Source organism: Plecotus auritus (assembly GCF_963455305.1).
Source record: "Plecotus auritus genome assembly, chromosome: 1".
Classification (NCBI taxonomy): Eukaryota; Metazoa; Chordata; class Mammalia; order Chiroptera; family Vespertilionidae; genus Plecotus; species Plecotus auritus.
Window position 1 is genome coordinate 39,444,293 of NC_137770.1, and position 22,425 is coordinate 39,466,717.

At 38.0% G+C, this 22,425-nt stretch overlaps 1 protein-coding gene across 1 annotated transcript in view; it reads right to left on the minus strand.

Moving 5' to 3' along the window:
- Window positions 1–22,425, minus strand: part of ARID4A (AT-rich interaction domain 4A) — a 66,912-nt gene that overhangs the window by 26,523 nt on the left and 17,964 nt on the right. Inside the window, exons 9-15 of the mRNA XM_080661048.1 lie at window positions 17,042–17,121; window positions 16,077–16,153; window positions 15,297–15,463; window positions 2,605–2,677; window positions 1,588–1,682; window positions 1,341–1,438; window positions 611–842 (exon numbers count right to left, since the gene is read on the minus strand). Of these exons, the coding sequence (XP_080517174.1) occupies window positions 611–842; window positions 1,341–1,438; window positions 1,588–1,682; window positions 2,605–2,677; window positions 15,297–15,463; window positions 16,077–16,153; window positions 17,042–17,121 (822 nt within the window). The remainder of the gene's footprint in view (window positions 1–610; window positions 843–1,340; window positions 1,439–1,587; window positions 1,683–2,604; window positions 2,678–15,296; window positions 15,464–16,076; window positions 16,154–17,041; window positions 17,122–22,425) is intronic.

Consider the following 22,425-nt stretch of genomic DNA (forward strand, 5'->3'; position numbering starts at 1 on the left):
GGAAGAGAAGAGTTAGAAGATAAAACCAGTGTGCACACGACTAGAAAACAAGGCAGAACATAAAATAATGGCCACAAGCAATGTACAGTGTGCCATGGAGTAACACGGAGAAAAGATCCCACCTGGTTGGGAACACAGGTGTTATAAAGAGGAGATTCATTCATGCAACAACTATTAAATAAGTCCTCATTTTGTGTCAGGCACTATTCTAGATGTCTGGGAACTGTCAATGAATAGAGTAGACACTAGTCCCTGCTCTCCTGAAGTGTGATTCTAGTGCAGAGTGGGGTAAAAGAAACAAGATATACTAAACAGAATAAATGTTACATATAAAAAGAGCAACGTTAGAGGAAATGTGCAATGAATATTTGACCTCAGATGAGAATGACTTAAACAAAAACAGAAAACAACAGGAGAAATGATTTCTCAGGTAAAAGAGATAATACGTGATATATTTAGAGAAAGGTAACTAGATTAGCCTGGCTAACACATAACTAAATACTGGAAAATAAATTAGGTTCATTACAGTATTTTTGTATGTATCTGAAAATGTCCATAATAAAAAATGTTAAGTAATTTTTAAAATAAACCAAATAGTTTAAGTACTTACACGTGGAGATTTTAATTCTATTTCTTCTCTTTCACTTTCACTGTTTGAATCAATATTTTCCTCGGGTTCACTCTTTACTTCTACTAAAGGCATTTCTTGGTCTAGTTTTAGAGCCTCTTCCATTGATTCTTCTAAGTCTTTTTTTTCCTCTTTTACTTTTGGTTCATGGTGGTGAATAGTTCTGAACTGAATATTTGCAGAACGGCAGTACTCTTCAAAACCATAGAGATACCTAAACAAACAGTATTTCCCTTTGATAAATCTTAGTCTTTACATTTAACTTGAATACTATATTATGAAACACACATTTTTAAAAAGTAAAACTCAAGCCTTTCTTTTTTTAAAGTACTTTTTCTGTTACTAAATTATTGGTATTTTAAGAATTATAAACAGAAACACTGATCATAAAATAAAATTCCTAAAAAATATAAGCTTGCGATAACTGAACATAGCCATTGTAGTTTTGATCTGAAAGTTATTCACACAAAAGATTCAGCTCCATAACATGTACCATCATTTTAGATGACAAATGCTGAAAGGAAATTAGGACAACACAAAAAATGGAGCGCAGCAGACTTGGTGCACTGAAATAACTTTCAATCACAAGTATCTATTAACCTAAACTTTTTATACATTTTCTCCAACTTTAATGTTCTTATTTGTTAACCAAATAAATGGAAAATATTCCCTGTATGTATGTATTCTTTGATAAGTAAACGATACTACTTACTTTCTATACGCAGTTTTTACATTGTAGGAAGCAGCTGAATTCAAAATAGGAATTCCAAGGTCCATATAAATTTGCTTCCATACAGCACCACTATCAATCTGGAAAATTAAGTTTTTATTTGTTAACATTTGCAAAGGGAGATCATCTTTACAGTAATATTCTATGTTAAGAAAATATGGTTTATTACTAAAGTACATGTAACAGTGAAACATTAGATAATTTAACTTTTCATCATTTCCTTACTTACATTGTCACATCCACCCTGATGATAAACCAGTCTAAAGAGTTTGAAGAGATTGAGATCTTTATAGCCCAAAACAGGTGGTTTGTTGATTGGAGTACCTATTTTTTTTTATAGAGGGTAGAAATAATGTTTAATCAAATGGAAAAAACTAAGGTTAAAAAAAGCTATCAATTTCTAATTTCCCAAATTTCATTAATCAGTGGATATATTTAAAAACCTTAATTTTTTAAGTAAGACAACACAAAATATTCAGTATATTCTTGTGGTAGTGCTTAGATTTACTTTCACAAATAATAAAATCACCTAATTACCACTGAATTGGGTAAAACTAAATTAAACCTTAGGACTACAAGGTATAGCCAATAGTGTTGTTGATTCAAAAAGCTTGGGCAAGAATACACATAATGTAAAGGGTACATTTTAGGCCATGGTTCCATTTTCTCTGTTTTAACACAAATGTTAAAACTGCTAGCAGTAATCCTAAGGATGATTTCTGAAGGCCACAGTGTGTGCAGGACAATTTATCTAAGGGTTTCTCAGAACTAATGTAACGTCAAGAATTATGATGATTTCTGAGGGGTCTATTTCTTCTAACTCTAAAGCTTTTTATTTTTACTAACTTCTAAATAGAAATCCTATTCTATTAGATAGGAACTGATCTCCTATTATGTTTAATTTGTTGAGAGCAAGGATCAGGCTATTTACTTGCCACAAAGACAGTATTAATTAATGGGTATGTAGATTAACATTATGTCTGTTCACTTTTTATTAGTGAACTATTATATGTTTTGGTTTTACAAGTCCCAAGAAAACTAAAATTAATTGTACCAAAACTATTTTCCTATATATTTCTGCTCAAAATAGATTTGAACATTGTTTTTATTCCAAGTACTTAATTACAGTCAGGTATTACTTTAAATCTAATCCATATACCCATGATTCTAACAAAAACAATGCATAAACCTAGAATTTAAAAGTGTAAAAGGAATGACTACTTTTAATGAATGAGTATGAAAGTACCTCTGTCTTCCATAAACTTATAAAGCTGTTGGAGGAAGTTGTCCCTCTCTTCAGGATCAAGTTCTTCCTCAGGCTGTAAAGGTAAAATATACAAAAATGTAGAACAATGAGTAGGATGAGATACATGACTTCTTTTTGTTGTTGTTTTGTGAACTCAATATAAGGGGATAAAATTTTAATCAAGCTGGAAATATGAATTTCCTCAAAACCCTACAATGCCAGATTTTAAGTCATATTTTGATAGAGCTGATTTGATGCAACTTTCAAAATATCATTATTTACCCCAAAAATAAAAGAATATAAAAAATATCAATCTCTACCCTTCATGCCATTTATCACTCTAACCCTACCCTGAGTATCACCATAAGGACTAAGATTAGCCATGAGAAAAAGGCTCAAGAATGAAATGGGCTCACAGTGTTTTCACCTCACTCGTTTTTTTTTTAATCCATTAAAATACCATGTGGCCGGTACAAATATATTGATAGATGAGCACACTAATTACAAATGTATTTATTATAAAAACAACCCACACAAAAACATCAAAATTTTGTTATTGTTGAATGAATATAACCCAAAGGTTGCAAAGTCACATGGCAAAGATTTTTTGTTTGGAAGCACCATATTTGTAAAAACTTTAAATGCCTTGCCCTGGCCAGGTGGCTCAGTTGATTGGAGCATCGTTCTGTGCAACAAAAGGTCTTGGTTCCATCATCCGTTGAGATGCTTACAGAAGGCAACAGATTGATGTTTCTCTCTCATATCCATGTTTCTCCCTCTCTCTCAAGTCAATAAAAACATATCCTTGGGTGAGGATGAAAAAAAATTTTTTAAGCCTTTAAATGAGTCATATAAATTCTGTTTTGCCCCAGACTCTACCATCCCCTTATCACACTAGCCTGCTTTTCTCATTTGCCTAGCATCTGTATTGATTTTGCGACCCCTGAAAATAAGACAATGAAAATTTTCTTATGAAAGAAAACTAGATAAATAATTGCTGATTTATTGGGAAATGGAGTAGAGGAACGAATGGAAACATTCATGATAAAGCAACTATTTCTACAAATACCTATTTAAGTGTGACTTTTTACTAATTACATAAATTATTGATTTCTTCTTATGCAGCTTAGGTTTTTGGCTCTAGTAAAACAACTGGTTATGGGTTTCAATAAAATATTCCCTTTTCAGATAGGCTACTTGTAAACTAGTATTTGGGAACATTCTTATTTAAAATTCATTCAGAATGATTTATAAATTGGAGTTCTTTCAGTTTTATCAAATATAAAGAAACTTAAGTCAAAATTCTAAGCCTCTAAATAGCAATTTACTAAGTTAATAGGAGTCATTAATAAATGCTCAAATCAACAATGGCAGTTCTTAATATAATATTGTATGTCAACTGGAATTAAAAAATAAATTTTTGTTTTGTTTTGTTAATCCTCACCTGAAGATATTTTTCCCATTTATTTTTTTTTAGAGAGAGTGGGAGGGAGGGGAAGAAACATTGATGTGAGAGAGACACATTGATTGGTTGACTCCTACACTTGCCCAGATGGGGCCAGGAATCGAATCTGCAACCGAAGTACATGGACTTGACCAGGAAGTGAAACTGCAACCCTTTGGTACTTGGGCTGACACTCTATCCATTGAGCAATACTGGCCAGGGTGAAAAGTAAATTTTACAAAAGAAATATATATACAAAAAAAAAGTCTTTTTCCCCATGTGAATTAAAACATCTTGCTTTTGCAAGGTTATTAATACAACTGCCTATCAGGGAAAACGTTTTGTCTAACACTATGCTGTACACCTGAAACTAACACAAAATAAAACTAACACAAAATAATATTGAATGTTAACTGTAACTGGGGGGAAAAAACCTGCCAATGAGTTAACTCAAGGAAAAAAGAAATCTAGTAGCCAAGAATCATTTCAGATGTTAATTTTAAAGACTTTCAGTATGGGGGGAAAAACAAAAACATCTTATGCCAGACTGGCTCTATGCTTTGCTTGGGCTTTGTAATCACAATATTCTCTCCTCAGGCTAACAACTCATTTCCAGTATTTATGATCATACAGAATTCAAATAAGACCATCTTATCTATCTATCTATATAACCCTAATATGCAAATAGACCGAACGGCAGAACAACCGAACCAGTCGCTATGATGTGCACTGATCACCAGGGGGTACTCACAGAACATGGCGGGCATCGGCAGCAAGCAGTGGAGTGTGAAACATGGAGGATGTCAGCTGTGGCGGGATGGTGAGCAGGTGAGCAGGGGAGCCAGACTAAGGTGGGGCGCCAGTTGCTGTCATTGGGGCAAGCCTCTCGTGGTTACTAAAAATTCTTTGCTCCCATGCACCACTGTCTCGCCCGGCGCTTGTATCCGCTGCCGGCACCAGCACTGGCCCCAATAGCCCCTCAGGGCTTCTCCAACTCCCCCTGCTCCTGAGGGGCGATAGGGCAGCAGCCACCACTTGCACCTGCTGCTGGTGCCAGCCCCAATCACTCTGTGCCTTCAGTGGGTGGAAGTGGGGCTGGCGCCATCAGCACACGGGAGTGGAGGCAGCAGGAACAGGGCTGTCAGCAGACATGGGACTGGGGGGGAGGACCGTGGTGGGAAGGGCTAGGTGGGTGTGTGGAAGATGGGCCGAGACCTGCCCATGCTCACCACAGCCTCTCAACCCAAAGTTCCTTTCAAGGTGCACGAATTCGTGCACTGGGCCCCTAGTCCAGTATATGTAAAAACCATTTTTTAAAAAAAGCACTGATTTGAAATCAAAGTTTCTTCCAAAACAAGTAAACAAAACAAAGTTATCAATGGCAGATTAGGTATTTATTAAAGTTATATCAACCATTTGATAAATTCTTAGTTACTGAGAATACTAGAGGCCCAGTGCACGAAACTCATGCATGGGGGGGGGGGGGTCTCAGCCCATCCTGCACTCTCTCGCAATCCGGGACCCCTCAGGGGATGTCCAACTGCCGGTTTAGGCCTGCAGGATCGGGCCTAAACAGGCAGTCGGACATCCCTCTCGCAATCTGGGACTGCTGGCTCCTAACCGCTCGCCTGCCTGCCTGCCTGATCGCCCCTAACCACTCTGCCAGCCTGTCTGATTGCCCCTACCTGCTTGCCTGCCTGATCACCCCTAACCACTCTGCCTGCCTGCCTGATTGCCCCTAACTGCCTTTACCTCGGCCCCGCTGCCGCAGCTTCATCCGGAAGTTCATTCAGCTGTCCAGTCTAATTAGCATATTACGCTTTTATTATAGAATTTTTTTTTTAGCCCTAGCTGGTTTGGCTCAGTGGATGGGGCATTGGCCTGAGGACTGAAGGGTCCCAGGTTCGATTCTGGTCAAGGGCATGTACCTTGGTTGTGGGCACATCCCCAGTGGGAGGTGTGCAGGAGGCAGCTGAATCGATGTTTCTCTCTCATCGATGTTTCTAACTCTATCCCTCTCCTTTCTTCTCTGTAAAAAACTAATGAAATGTATTTAAAAAAAAAAAAAAAAGATAACAATTCCTGACCTTTACTTGTGGTAAGTAAATAATAAAAAACATAAAGCACATATGTACCTGCATCGAAATGACGGATCTTTTTTATTTTTAATAAATAAATGGGAAATGGTGACTAACCACGAAACGACATAACCTGAGGACTGCCTGTATAGAAGATATGTTTTTACTGATTTGAGAGGAAGAGAAAGGATGAGGAAGAGAGAGAGAAACATTGATGAGAGAGAAAAATCAGCATCGATCTGCTGCCTCCTGCATGCCCCCTGCTTGGGATGAAGCCTGCAATCCAGGCATGTGCCCTGACCTGGAATTGAACAGTGACTTCCTAGTGCATATGTCGACACTCAACCACTGAGCCATACCAGCTGGGCAAGAATATAGTTTTATAGGTAAATATTAGTGAATTAAATACATACGATTTAAAAGTCAGTGGATGTCAATGTCCAAAAGTGTATTAAGTTCCATAAGAAACCATGGCCATAAACTTTTAAGGTTAGGTGCAATTATCAGGTGTAAAAACAAGATGTAAATGAATAATTTTACATATAAACAAATGCCTGCTTGAAATGAAATTTACTTTCCATACACACAAAGATGAGGCTATAAAGCAAGTTTTAAAGTTACCTAATTGCTTTTGCAAAAATTAAAATTGCTTATTCTCTTATAATAAGCAATTTTTCCCAATCTGTTTTTGAAATTAGCTGTGTTGCTAGTCACTTTGAAGTAGACTACATATGCTAGGAAGCATCTCGAACTAGAAGAATCTGCCTCCACGGCTTTTGCTTGGGGGCTCGTATTTGCTATAGGATCTCTCTCCTCCTTGACAGGGGTTTTAGAGTGGGAGAGGGTTGTAATGATGGGAGGAAGAGAGTCCACCAGACTACTGATGGGCCTTCTTCTCTTCATTTAGTCAAACATGTGAAGAGTAATTATGCTCCTAGCAAAATGGCAGGGAAGGGGGTTAAGGATATAGAAGAGATGGCCATGATCATCATTTCAAGAAATTTACAATTTTAGTTGGCATCAGTATACACTACTGAATATTACAGACAGTTGTGTTATCTATTTATCTACAATACTAGATTATGAATTTTCTAGATTATGAAGATTTTCTGTATCTTCAAATTCAGTTCAAACATCTGTTGATGGTTACCATGAGTCAGGGAATATGCAAAAGTACTATGATTAGATGAAAAAACAGGCTATCTTCTACTTTGCCCCTGAGTCTGGCAAGGAGTGTCAAAACGTAAAACAAATCAATTCAATACAATGTGATATGTGTTGTAAAATATATAAAGAAATACAGGAGGGGATGAATGATTCTGCTGGGGATGGACTGATGGTGTTAACATTAGGAAAAGCCTCCAAATGTGATGAGCAGACAGCCCAGGAGCTAGAAGCAAACAGCATAAACCCAAGGCTGGCAAAGGCAGAGACTGTGATTAGGAAAAGACTTTGTGATGATATATGCTAAGAATCAGAACTGGATACTCTGGGTAGCTCTGAGGTCTGAGAGAGGTAAAGAGAAATTAGGTCAGATTTGTGTTTTTAAAAGTTCTCTGCCAAGAATGAGTGGATGGGAAAGGCAAGCTAATACAGCAGTCCACAAGGAGGAGGATCAATGCTGAATTAGTCTTGCCACCTGATGATGGAAAGGTGAACCCTCCCCTGAAGGAAAGAGAGAGGAATTAATACTGATATTTTTTTAATTTAAGTCTAAGTTAAGTTACTCATAGTTGTAGTCCTCAAAGTTCCAACACACTGGAAATGATCAGTAAGTTCTATGATGCTACAAACATGCCTATTGTCTATTTTACTCACAATTTATCACCAGTGTCTGACATTTAGGTTAGACACTTTATTGTTATATGAATGAAAATGACATCTGTGAAAATGAACTGAGGAGGAGATTTTCTTCAATTGTTCCACATTCATTGAGTTTCAGAGCTAACATTAATGATAATATAAATGTAACAGGAGTCAGAAAATAGAGAGAAAAACAATAATGGCCAAGGATGTTACATCACAGGTGGTTGTTTCAATAAATCACTTGCTAGCATTTACTTCATTCTTTTCCCAAATACATTAATGACAAAAATGAATGATTATTCACTCACAAAAGGCACAAATTCTAGTGAAGTACGAACTTTCAGCATCTTCTTGAAATGGGAGATGAACACATTTTATTATTTATTTTTTAATAAGGTAATACCTTGTTTTTGCTGAGATATTAATTTACTTAGCTAGCAACTCTACTCTTCAGAACACAAATTAGGAAGGTGAACAGAAAGTGTCCAAATTGTCAAAATACTTTAGTAAAAGATGATACACTTTACACAAAACCCCTCAGACCAATATAACTTATACATAGTTCTACTGAAGGGGGTCAGGGTAGTAGTTTCTTAGCACATAACAGATTAGGAAAGGATATAACTGAACTTGATCTTTGTAGTTACCCTGTGCTGTGTATTGTATGTGAAGTACACATCTTTTGTTGATGGGTATCTCACCTCTCATGAACCCCTACAGGTATCCTTAATAAGTTATTAAATGATTATATAACACCCTCCTCCCTTTTTTTTTTTTTTTTTTTGTATTCTAGTATACCATGCTTATTTTTCAATACCAAAATACTGTTTCTGTGAATTAACGTTATTTTGAACAACAGTAGCTTTCTTTACCCTTCATGCTGCTGTCTACAGCACCTCCTCTACTCCTCTCTATTAGCTCCCCTTCTCCCCCCACCCCTGGAACTCCATCACACATTCTCTCAACTCCTCAGTTCTTATAATCCCTTGATCTCTCTGTAATGCCCCACTACTTTAAAAAGAAAAGGAGGCTGAGCTTGGACTCCTTTAACATGGGCAGATCTCTCTGTTAGGGAAATGAGGGTATTAAGACAACACCCTAAAAGCTCCACTCTGGGGAGCACTGCAAGAAGTACAGCTCTGTGGGCTGGAAGAGTAACATAAAAGCAACAGTAATACCAGTAGCTGCTTATGCTTTTTTGAATATATTTTAAATTTGAAACATGAAATAATAACTTCACTGATTTTTTTAAAAACTGAAATAAATACCAGAACAACTTACTAAGGTTAATGCACATAACATTCATAAGTCATACTCAACCACTGTAATTTAGCCAGAGCTCTCTTTGTTCCATTGGATCTTTTAAATCATAGTTTATTGTTTTCTGAGTTTTTTTAACTTTCATTTTACTTTCCTATTATATTTAATACGAATAAAGCAAATGGGAAGCACAAAGGTGATACTCAATGTAATATACCTGACAACAAGCAGCTTCTGAGCAACACATAAGAGGTAGTGAGGGAAGCTATAAGAAGTTCCATATTGCTGGAAAATGGTGGAGGAGAGAATAAAAAGGTGGGCATGCACGAAGGGCCAGACTTATTAAGGTAAAAGATCTAAACTTCATCCTTTAGCTGCTGAAAGCCATTAAAGGGTTCCCAGCATGAACCATTTATGTTTTAGGAAGATGTCTATGGATAATGGATTGGAGTTGAAGGGGTATAGGAGGGGAAAAGACTAGTCAAAAGATACTGAAATAAGTGGGAGCAAGATACGAAAGAGGAGCATTATTCAAGAACTCTTATTGCAAGTGACAGAAAACTATCCCAAACTATCCCAAAAAGAATTTATAAACTCACAATATGAGATAAGGAAATGAGATTGCTTACAGAGTGCACTGTCTCATAAAAGAAATAAATTATGGCCCAGGCCAGGTGGCTCAGTTGGTTGGAGCATCATCCCATACACCAAAAGGTTGGAGGTTCAATTCCCAGTTGGGGCGTGTATGGAAGGAAGGTGATGGATGTTTTTCTCTCACATCGATGTTTGTTTCTCTCTTTTCTCCTCCCCCCACCTCTAAAAATCAATAAACATATCCTCAGGTGAGGATAAAAAACAAAAGGAAACCTATTATGAGATACCTATCCCATGTTTCCTTCCAAGTGAACTTTCTAGAACCTTACAACAAATCTTACAACACTTTGTTTCAAACAGAAATATGTTAGGATAATTGTGTAGCCCACATCTCATTCATTTATTCACAAACTATTAAATGAAGGTTTACTCTGTGCCAAGCTCTGTGTTCCTAGATAGTGGATGTTTATATTGGTGGGAAAGGGAACAAAACAAAACCTTAACAACCACTGCTTTCATAGACCTTAAATATAGAGGAAGAGAAAATATTCTTAAAACTCTGTGAAAGCCGAAACCGGTTTGGCTCAGTGGATAGAGCGTCGGCCTGCGGACTGAAGGGTCCCGGGTTCGATTCCGGTCAAGGGCATGTACCTTGGTTGCGGGCACATCCCCAGTGGGAGGTGTGCAGGAGGCAGCTGATCGATGTTTCTCTCTCATCGATGTTTCTAGCTCTCTGTCCCTCTCCCTTCCTCTCTGTAAAATATCAATAAAATATATTAAAAAAAAAACAAAAAACTCTGTGAAAATCTGTCATCTAAGTTTTCTCAGTCATAAAAAAATCCTGTTGTGAGGATTAAATAAACAATCTTACTTTAAAAATCACTAAGTCTCCAAGAATAAACTGAGAACATTAAAATACTTTTCGATTTCCTTGAATAAAAAATTCAAGCACTTATGATTTTATAATAGCGGAATATAATTCTAGGCATTAAATGTAACAGTGATCCCTAGATAATGCAAAGATCAGAGAAATGGGTACCAATACTTCTAAACAAAAATGAACATTTCTTATAAAAATTCACTAAATTCTAATTTTCTTTACTAAATATGAAATCAGAAAAGATTTTTGAAGGGGCTCAACACATAAGCCTACCTACAACAAACCAAAAGGATAAAAAAGCTAAGACTGGGCAAATTCCCCCCTTATATTTAGTCTTCTAAGCAATCACCTATTTATCTTTAGAAAACTCTCCTATATTCATCCGAAGTGAATATAAGTCAGGAGTAAATGAATAACTGACATCATTACTTTATGTTTACAAGGACTTTCAAGCAATTTCAAAGCTCAAAAGGAAATTCAGTAATATGTTTTTTAATATAAAACTTTCTTAACAAAAGACATTTAAGTAATACCCTCAAAAATATTCTCCACTTATCAGTGAGTTAAAATCTAAAGCCATCAAGATAGATATCATCTACTTCCTGTCAAACTCTCAAGTCTTCTTCCATCCAGGAATAGTATAAAATATATTTCTCGTACTGGAATCCAAAACTACCAATGCTTAGGAATTCAAATAATTTTAAGTAAAAAGATGCTTCTCCATGGTAAAGTCATGGAATCTCAAATCTCCTTATCAAGGCTATATTAGGACACTCGAAGCATGAAATATAAAAACAATGCCCACTGCCCATGAACACTGCAGAAGTATCTAACACTTGTATGATTCTACTGCATAAAATTTATAAACACCAAATGAGAGGATAAAGTATTATTTTAGTGGTTTACAGAATGTCATAAAAGATCTTTTTGATCATTGGAAAGCAACATTAAGCCTTCATAAAAAGCATAGCATAATTGCATTTCGGGAAAAATATGATCTGTAATGTAATACAACAGCTTAGCCTCACTTATGTAGTAAAGGCCTGTAATGACTAAGCCAGGTAGGCCCTGGCTTATCAGATTTTAATTCATTTTATAGCATACCCATTTTTTTCCCTTTGCTCTATATAGATTCACCTGCTTTTCAGTTTATCAATATACCAATTTTTTAAATTACTGTTCCAGACAAGTTAGAATGATTCAGCAACTAAATCTTAAATCCAAGAGCAAAAATGCAGCTGATTATTTTTCTAAAGCAATCAAAATCTCACTCAAGAAAATCTGCCTATATAGCCAGAGAAAAAGAGGAATTAGTTTCTATCAATGAATTAAATAAAGCATGTTATGAAAATGACCATTTGAAAAATAATTTAAAATGATAATCATATAAATCAGTGCCTACATTTTGTGATTTTGCTTTTATTTTTTAGTACATGAAAAGCATCTTGGTTCACTTAATTTTAGCAGGTTCATAACTTAAATAATACATTATAAGAAGATGCTAGCCTTATAAAGTCCTTACCTTTTTAGTTTCTTTACTTATTACCTGCAAACAATAGGTAACAGAGCTTGCCTCTGCTCTTCATTCTTTTTTACTAATATTTACTAATGGCTTAAATAAAACATTACGATTTCTATGAAATTAATAGCTGTAATAGGAGCATTATTTACTATTTTAAAGCTATCCTCTCCAATCTTACTACAGAGCTCTTTTTTCCCTCTTTGTTTAAAATTTCAGGGTATTTGGGGGGTGGGGAATAGGGAAAATGCATTCTGAAAGGAACACCAATTAAAAGTACTAGCAAAAATAGACTAATCTTTTTTCAATAATTGGTAATACAAGATACTAACCTAATGTTATAATTTAGAAAAAATATCAAAACCTGACTGCAACAGTTCACACCCTGAAAATGTGGCCTATTTATCCTGAAAACATATAATCTATAAATACAGATAAAATACAAAAATCACATTAATATTTAGACTTTAAATCCTCAATTCTGCCAAACTCTCTTCATTTTCATTTTGAAATCTATTTTATGTTTCAGAAAAATAGCCTTCGTCCTCTGATATTCTAAAAATAGACTCCTACTGTCTCTTTTACAAAAAACAATTACGCTCGGTTACGAGTCCTACCATATCAGCCACATCACCAATACCTAAAATTCCTATTTAACCTCATTTTTGGCAATAAAAATGGTAACTAAATATAAAAAAAAATCTTACCTATATGCTGCATTTTCTTTCAAATGCAATATGGTTAGATTCCCCTTCTACTTAATCAGTACAGTGTCTGAACATTTTTCAGTCTGACTTGCAAATATTTGCTTTCCCTCTTAGGGCATAGCATCCGCAGGGTTATACAGCACTACTTACATTCTCTTCCACATAAAAATCAGACATTACATGAAAGGAAAAGAAAGACAGCCCATTTCAAAGCATCTGGCAAACCTCCATTGGCAACCTGCCAAGCCTCTGCTAAACCTTCCTGTCTTTCCGAGCATGCTCACTTAAAACCAACAGCATGTTACTATGGCAACTCTGTAGGCAGCCTCTAAGTATGAACCGCCATTCTGATTTCAGAGTGCAAAAAACCAAATACTGCAGGGGAAGTAAAAGGAGAGAAATGCTGTATGCCCTTCATCACATACAAGTATACTAATTTTATTTCATAAATTCATATTTGTAAGTGTAAAACAGAAATAAGCATTCCACATTTTTCAAACAAATATTTTTCATGCTCAAAGGAGGAGGTCTTCCTTTTCAGTAAACTCATTCTCTTTGTCTATCCCCAAACTCCTTTACCTCATAACAACCAAAGATACACTGGATAATTTATCCCATTTGACAAAACACTATTGAATAGACAACAATATTCATGTAAATAATTATGTGGAATTCCATGAATGATTTCCTACAATTATATACTCTAAATGACATATCATTACAAAGAAAGCCATCAGCACTTCAAAAATATAATTTAAATCTTTTCGATGACTGATCAAACTGCCAAATGAAATTTTCTTTCGGTTTGGATAGAATTTTTTTATACCCATTATCCTTGAGATACTGTTAAATTTCTGAAAGAGGTCATGTTTTCGAAGTTTAGACAGACCAGACATAGATTCAAATCCTTGTTCTCCACATTTAACCTGGGTCACCTTGAAAAGTTACTTAACTTTATGACCATCACCTTTCTCTGCTTTAAAGTAGGATAACACCAGTTACTCCACATAGCAAACATTTAAATGAGTTAACACATGCAACTCCTACACACATTTCTTTACTTCTTGGTTGTTTGGGAAAGGTGGTAAAATAAAAATAAAATTTGCCCTGGATTTACCTGAAGAGTTCTTCTTTGTAACCTCTTACTGGGTAAAAATTAGTCCTGATTTGCCCACTAAGCTAGAAGCCAAAAAACAAACAAACCCTCTCTCCTAAATCAAGATGAACCAGAGAAAGACAGAAACAAGTAATAGACCAGAGGTGGTAAATGTCAGGCCCGCAGGCCATATAAGGCCATTGAAATCACTTGGTCTAGCCCTGCCAAGGCATTAGGGGTGAGTTAATTAAATGTCTGACCAAATAAGCAGGCTAATTTTTAAGTTGATAATCTTGTATGGCCTGCAAATCAAATATGCTAATTGACCATCACTCCATCACAAAGATGGCTGCACCCACAGCTGAGGCCAAGTTCCCTTAAGCAGCCTTAACAAGCAATCAGCAGGGACCTAAGACTACACCCTTCCCCACCCCCATGGGGCTTGACAGGGGACCTTAGGCTGCTCCCCTAACCCGGCAGGGCTTGACAGGGGACCTCAGGCTGTGCCCCCTGCCCTGGCATCAGGCTGGGGGACCTCAGGCCTTGCCCCCCGCCCCAGCGCCAGGCCAGGGGACCTGAGGCCACACACACCCCCGCCTGGCGCGGCTTGACGGGGGACCTCAAGGCACGCCCCCCCCATCCTGGCACCGGGCCAGGGGACCTGAGGCTATGCCCCCTGCCTGGCGGGACTTGACAAGGGTGGGACTGGCCGGGTCTGGATCTAGCCCAATGTGGGGGGAGGGGGGGCCAGGTCTGGGTCTCATGTGATTTTGAGGCACATGTGGGTGGGCAGGGACTTGACTCTGGGTCCCCCTTGTAATGTGCATGAATTTCGTGCACCGGGCCACTAGTGATATTATAGCTACCCAAATGGCCCTTGGCAGAAAAAAGGTTCCCCAACCCTACTCTAAACAGAGGGAAAAAATATAAAAGTGTAACTTTTACTTTAGAGTACCCTATATAATAAAAGCCCAATATGCAAATCTATGTGCACTGACCACCAGGGGGCAGATGCTCAACGCAGAAGCTGCCCTCTGGTGGTCAGTGCGCTCCCACAGGGGGAGTGCTGCTCAGCCAGAAGCCTGGCTCATGGCTGGTGAGCACAGCAGTGGTGGCAGGAGCCTCTCCTGCCTCCACTGCAGGCAGGTGGTAGGAGTAAAGGGTCCCAGACTGCAAGAGCCCCAGGCTGCAAGAGGGCACAGGCCGGGCTGAGGGACCCCCATTCCCCCCCCGCAGTGAACAAATCTCATGCACCAGGCCTCTATATTAAAATGTTTTTGTATGTTACAAATACAAAATTTCACCTACCACCTCTTCTTCTTCCTTTTTGGCTTCCTTTTCCTTCTCTTCCTCATTTTCTTCAGGGGGGCCATCTTCATCATCACTGCTAGATGACTCAAGGATTTCACTTATATCCATTTTCCAATTATCAGGAACAACTCTAGTTTTTAAGAAGATGCTTGCTTTCTGTAGCCCTAAGATTTAAAACACACTTCAGCAGTTGTTATGGAATCAACATAACATGACTGAAAGGCGTAACATTCAGTCAAAAGATCTGGGTTCAAATTCAACTGTCACTTATGAAACAGCACAATATGGCCCTAGCTGGTTTGGCTCAGTGGATAATAGGCCTGCGGACTGAAGGGTCCCAGGTTCGATTCCAGTCAAGGGCACATGCCTGGGTTGCGGGCTCGATCCGCAATAGGGGGTGTGCAATCAATGATTCTCTCATCACTGATATTTCTATCTCTCTCTCTCTCCCTCTCTGAAAACAATAAACACACACACACACACACAAAATAATACAATACACTCAAACACCTTTTATAAGTTACAATGTCATATTAATGTTTATTACTCTAGAAAATACTGTTAGAAATCTTAATGGTAAAACATGAAAAGTAATCCTCATCTAAAAATTATAAATCAAATGTTCCTTCTAGACATTCAAAAAATAGCCATCAAATAAGAGTGGATATCAACTCTAACCAGTTAAAATGGCACCAAAGAATAGTCTGTCTTGCTTTAGTCAGTTTCGCCATTTACAGCCACATCATGAAATAATGCACTGATTCATCCTTATCTTACCTGGTTTAGCAGAGAGCTCAGATTCAGGCAGATTGAGAATGTCCACTTCCTTGATATCCTTTCTTGCTATAGAATAACTAATTATAGAAAAGAAGAAAAGGGAGGGAATCATCATTAAGTAAAAATCATCATTTAAATAATCCTTGCTAATATATAGAAAAAAATATAAACCTTAAAATCATAATTACTTTGCACATACAATGTTTTAAAAAGATCATATATATCCTAATCCTTAATAAAGAGTAAGAGGTAATATATACAAAGCTGGTGTCTTAATTCTGATGAGTCACATACTCAAAGTATATTAACGAGAGCCTCACATTTGTAATATTTCAAGCTATGCAACTCTCCTACACACAGCATGAGGTACTTTATATCAGCACGATGTTTTCCTTATGAAGACAAAAATGTCTATTTTGATCTTCATTATTTCTAAAACTTACTATTTGGTTTAGTAAAAAGAAATGTAATAGAAGGTAGTATTAAAATATGTTTACCACTGTGAGATATATTATGGCACTAAATTTTTCAGAGGATTATAACTCATATTTTTTTAATCTTACATCTTTTTATGGAAACAAAGCAAAGCTGAAGTTAAGAAAAAGTTTCTAGAAATCTGACTTTTAATCAGAAAAAAAGTCAAGATAATTATTCTGGTAAATAAATTTTATTTAAAGAATATTTCATAGTTCATAACATGTAATAGTACATAGAAATCACAGAATTTTTACAATTAAAGAGAAAATGAATATCATGCTTTATTTAAAAAACTATTTACTATTATTCTCACATATTGTTGTTCAGGTTTTATAGTTTTTAAATAAAAAATAACCTACATTACAAAGTCAAAACATAAGTAAAAGTTCAGTTCATGAAGTGATTAAACTTTTAAAAACTTTTAAAAACTTTTCTATCACTGTGATTCCATTTTTATCTCCCAATGTATGAAGTGATTCATTACTCACAATTTAGAATCGATAAATGATCGAACTAAACACTGGTCTTTTCTCACTGTGATGTCATCATTACAACTGGGAGATAGTACCTAAAATAAAAAATACGAATACATTGATTCCTATTATCCTTGCTCAAAAACAGAATATATTCTCAAGTGGATTATCTATAATAATAAAAGCATAATATGCTAATTAGACTGGACGTCCTTCTGGACATCCTTCTGAATGACCTTCCAGACGAAGCTGGGACTGCGTGGGAAGCCTGGATGCTGGATGCCTGCCAGTGGCCGGAGGGAAGCCCTGGTCCTGGGTGCTAGAGGGAAGCCAATGCTGGCATTGGGACTCTGGTATTTTATAAGAGTGAGCTTCATTATCAATACCTTCCATTATTAATTACTTATAAAAGAAGATAACCTTGTAATTTTTCTTTAACATATTAGTTCTCTAGATATTTTATCTAGTCATCTATATATACTAGAGGCCTGGTGCATGAAATTCGTGCACGGGGGGGGGGTGTGTCCCTCAGCCCAGCCTGCACCCTCTCCAATCTGGGACCCCTCGAGGGATGTCTGACTGCCCCTCGAGGGATGTAGGACTGATCCTGGTAGGATCGGGCCTAAACGGGCAGTCGGACATCCCTCTCACAATCCAGGACTGCTGGCTCCCAACTGCTTGCCTTCCTGATTGCCCCTAAACGCTTCTGCCTGCCAGCCTAATCACCGCCTAACCACTCCCCTGCCAGCCTGACTGATGCCTAACTGCCTTTCCCTGCCGGCCTGGTCACCCCTAACTGCCCTCCCCTGCAGGCCGGGTCACCCCTAACTGCCCTCCCTCCTCAGCAGGCTTGATCACCTCCAACTGCCCTCCCTTGCAGGCCTGGTTACTCCCAACTGCCCTCCCCTGCTGGCCATCTTGTGTCCACATGTGGGCAGGATCTTTGACCACATGGGGGCAGCCATCTTGTATGTTGGAGTGATGGTCAATCTGCATATTACTCTTTTATTAGATAGGATAGAGGCCTGGTGCATGGGTGGGGGCCAGCTGGTTTGCCCTAAAGGGTGTCCTGGATCAGGGTGGGGGTTCCCTTGGGGTGTGGGGCGGCCTGGGCAAGGGGCCTGTGGTGGTTTGCAGGCCGGCCACGCCCCCTGGTGACCCAAGCAGAGGCCCTGGTATCTGGGATTTATTTATCTTCTACAATTGAAACTTTGTAGCCTGGAGTGGAGCCAAGCCTTCTGCTTGCTCCGTGGCGGCAGCCATTTCTGTTGGGATTTATGTATCTTCTATAATTAAAACTATGTAGCCTTAAGCGGAGGCCAAAGCAGGCCAGGGCTGCAGAAGCTTGGCTTCCTCCATCACCGCGGGCAACCCTAGCCTCCTGCTCTCTCCAGCTCTGTGGCTGCCGCCATTTCTGTTGGGATTTATTTATCTTCTATAATTGAAACTTTGTAGCATTGAGTGGAGGCCTGGGCGGGCAAGGGCAGGCGGAAAGCTTGGCTTCCTCCATTGCCAGGGAAACCCAAGCCTCCCTCCTGCTCTCTGTGGCTGCAGCCATCTTGGTTGGGTTTATTTGCATATTCCCTCCTGATTGGCTGGTGGGCGTGGCAGGTGGGCATGGCTTGTGGGTGTAGCAGAGGTACGGTCAATTTGCATATTACTCTTTTATTAGAAAGGATAAAAGCCTAAGCGACCAACCAGTAGCTATGACGTGCACTGACCACCAGGGGGGCAGACACTCAACACAGGAGCTGCCAAGGGACAGCAACTTTGCAGAGTGCCCTCTCGCACTCCTGGAACACTCAAGGGATGTCGGACTGCAAGTTTTGGCCCAATCCCCGCAGGCCAGGCAAAGGAACCCCACCTGCCAGAGGGACTCTGCTCACTCTGCAGACACCCTTTAAGCCCTGGCACCGCCCCAGGTGCCGCCCACCAGGGAGGGACTGCAGGAGGTTGGCTCCAGGGTGTGTCTGGCCCGTCTTGCCCAGTCCTGCCCCCCGCTAACCACCTTCTAATTAATTTACTTTCAATATAACCAGGACTCTAGTTAATTATAAAATGATTAATGAAATATAAATTACAATGTGACCACCAAAATATTTAAAAATATTAGGACTCACTCTAAGCTAAGTAATAACTCAGTTATTGAATTATTAATAAGTTATGTATGATATATGATGAAAACTTGGCAAGTTAATTTTTAAAAATATACTTGAATCAGGATCTATTTTGAAATAAGCACCTATCTAAATTCTCTTTCTTACCAGGGCATGTACAACTTTTAGTAATTAACTCAAATCTGAGAAAATCTGAGTAAAGAACTTTTTAATTTCTTAAAAAGTAATAAATGTAAATAACTAGTCTCTGTGTAATTTATAGAATATTTTTTAAATATTAAACTCTACCAATAAATTACTGACATGTACCTGCTCATTATTACCCCTAACTAGCCCCTCTCCTACAATATAGCACTATCCACAAAACTTGTTCAATGATGAAAATCTATATCTGCAGGGGGTGGGGGGGTTGGGGGGACGAAGGGGGTATAAGGACACATATGTAATACCTTAATCAATAAAGAAAGAAAATAAATATTTAAAAAAATCTTCTATAGTTGAAACCGGTTTGGCTCAGTGGATAGAGCATCGGCCTGTGGACTGAAAGGTCCCAGGTTCGATTCCGGTCAGGGGCATGTACCTTGGTTGCGGGCACATCCCCAGTAGGGGGTGTGCAGGAGGCAGCTGATCGATGTTTCTCTCTCATCGATGTTTCTAACTCTCTATCCCTCTCCCTTCCTCTCTGTAAAAAATGAATAAAATATATATTAAAAAAAAAAATCTTCTATATCTGACCAATAAAGTAGCAATGAACCACATGCGGCTGAGCACTTTAAATGTGACTAGTGCAACTTAAGAGATTGAATTTTTAATTCTATTTAATTTTAATTGTTACATTTAAACTTTAATAGCCACATGGCTATTATATTAAACAGCATATATCCAGATAATTAAAAATTCTTGGCAGTCATAAGAAGCTGTCTTAACATCACATGAAAGTCAATGTTTGTTAGGTGCTGGTCATTATTATATCAATAATATATTTGTACCCTGGCTGGTGCGGCTCAGTTGGCTGAGCAGCATCCCATGCACCAAAAAGTTGCTGGTCTGATCCCCACTATGGGAGAAAACCAAGTGATGTTTCTCTGTTCCTCTCTCTCTGTAAAAAGATCAATAAAAACATTTTTTTTAAAAAATAGGAGAGGTGAATATTTAAAAATAATAATATATTTGTGTCTACCTTCAAGGAGCTGTGTATTAAAGGGTCAAGATACACAAAAGAACACAATGGAGGGTAAGTACAGTGATACCACTAGGCTCAGGATAACACGAAAGCATCTAGGAAGAAGATTCAACCCAACCTGGAGAAGAAAAAGGTGTAGCAGCAAAGGATTCCAGTAAGTCTTAAAGGATGAGTAGGCACAGCCCAAAGCTTAATTATCTCATTTGTGAATCACTCTAATGGCCTCCAAATTGGTTCCTGCCACCTCCAGTCTTTCTAACAATAATCCATCCAACATACCACTGACTTGTTAATATTCCTACAAACACAGCTCAAATACTGTCACTCTTCTGCAAAATACTGTGCAGAACTATGTCCAAATTCCTTAGATGAACTTTTAAAGACTCTTCTGCTCTATATCCAAATTATCTTCCCAATCGTTTTAATTTTAATTTAATCTTCACCCAAGGATATGCTTTCATTGATTTTTAGAGAAAGAAGAAGGGGGAGAGAGAGGGAGAAACATCAGTGGGTTGCCTCCCATACATGCCTTAATCGGGGATTACTAACTCTAAATCCTTCAAGGCCCAGCTGAAAAGTACCTGCTTTATGATGGCTTTCTGGATTTCCTTTAAATAAATATAACCTCTGAAGACAAGAAGTCATAATATTAAACATATACTATTAGTATAGTTACTTAAATCATTTTCTGCATTAGACTATAAAATCACCAAATGTAGATTGGTGTCTTCCTCATCTTTTATTTTTATTTTTTTATTTTTATTTTTTTACACAGAGGAAGAGAGAGGGACAGAGAACTAGAAACATCGATGAGAGAGAAACATCGATCAGCCGCCTCCTGCACACCTCCTACTGGGGATGTGCCCGCAACCAAGGTACATGCCCTTGACCAGAATCGAACCTGGGACCTTTCAGTCCGCAGGCCGACGCTCTATCCACTGAGCCAAACCGGTTAGGGCCTCATCTTTTATTTTGTATATCAACAGAAAAAGGATAAATCTGTTGAACAGTTATTTTTTTAAGTCTCTTGGAAAATTATGACCTGAATATTCTGAATCTAACCCTATTTACTTATCTGCCTGCACAATGAATGATTCAAAGGATTTTCAGACTTTTCCTCTATAAGATAAATCCATTATATGGGATTGAGTAATGCATTTATATGCACAAATAACCCTAAAAAAATGGCCTCAGCTCTTCAAAGGATTTTAATTTAATTTGGGACACATTTTTGTGCCAAAATTATTAGATACAAATGATATCAAGACTCAGAGAAAAAAGGGCATATTTATGTTAGTGTTTAGAGAAGATTACAGAAAAGGTAGGACTTGAGTTGGACCTTAAGACTTACTTAAGAAGAGAGAAATAGGAAGAGAAAGAGGAGACAGGTATTACCAAATATTATTGATTCCTCTCATGAAATAAATCTCCTGCCCATCCATTCTTTTCACTTCTTCCCTGAATAAGCAAAGATTAGTTTTCTCTACTAACCTATCTACTAAGACTTGCATTTCCAAAATCTAAGTGTACCTTTCCTTTCTCCAGTAACTAACTCCCTGACCTGTGTGTGCCCCAAAGGTTTTTTAAATTACTATATAATTTTTCATTACTATGTGTTTTGTAAGCTGCTTGAGGGCAATTTGTTGCAAATCTCATACTTCTCTTTCTTCTAAGGAACTTAGAACAAACCTGAACTCATTGCAGATCCTCAGTAAATACTAATGATTCAAGCAGTCTAGGAGGATTGAAAAAATTGAGAAAGAACCTAAGTAGAGAGCTTACACTGGGAATGGGAACAAATCAAGAGGTAGGGATGGCCTTAAATATTTATTTAAGAAAGCAGAATTGATCCATCAGGCACTGTCAGTGAAAGTTTTATGTGTTTTGCCCTAGCTGGTTTGGCTCAGTGGATAGAGCGTTGGCCTGTGGACTGAAGGGTCCCAGGTTCGATTCCAGCCAAGGGCACATGCCCGGGTTGCAGGCTCGATCCCTGGTGGGGGGCATGCAGGAGGCAACCAATCAATGATTCTTTCTCATCATTAATGTTACAATCTCCCTCTCCCTCTCCCTTCCTCTCTGAAATCAATAAAAATATATTT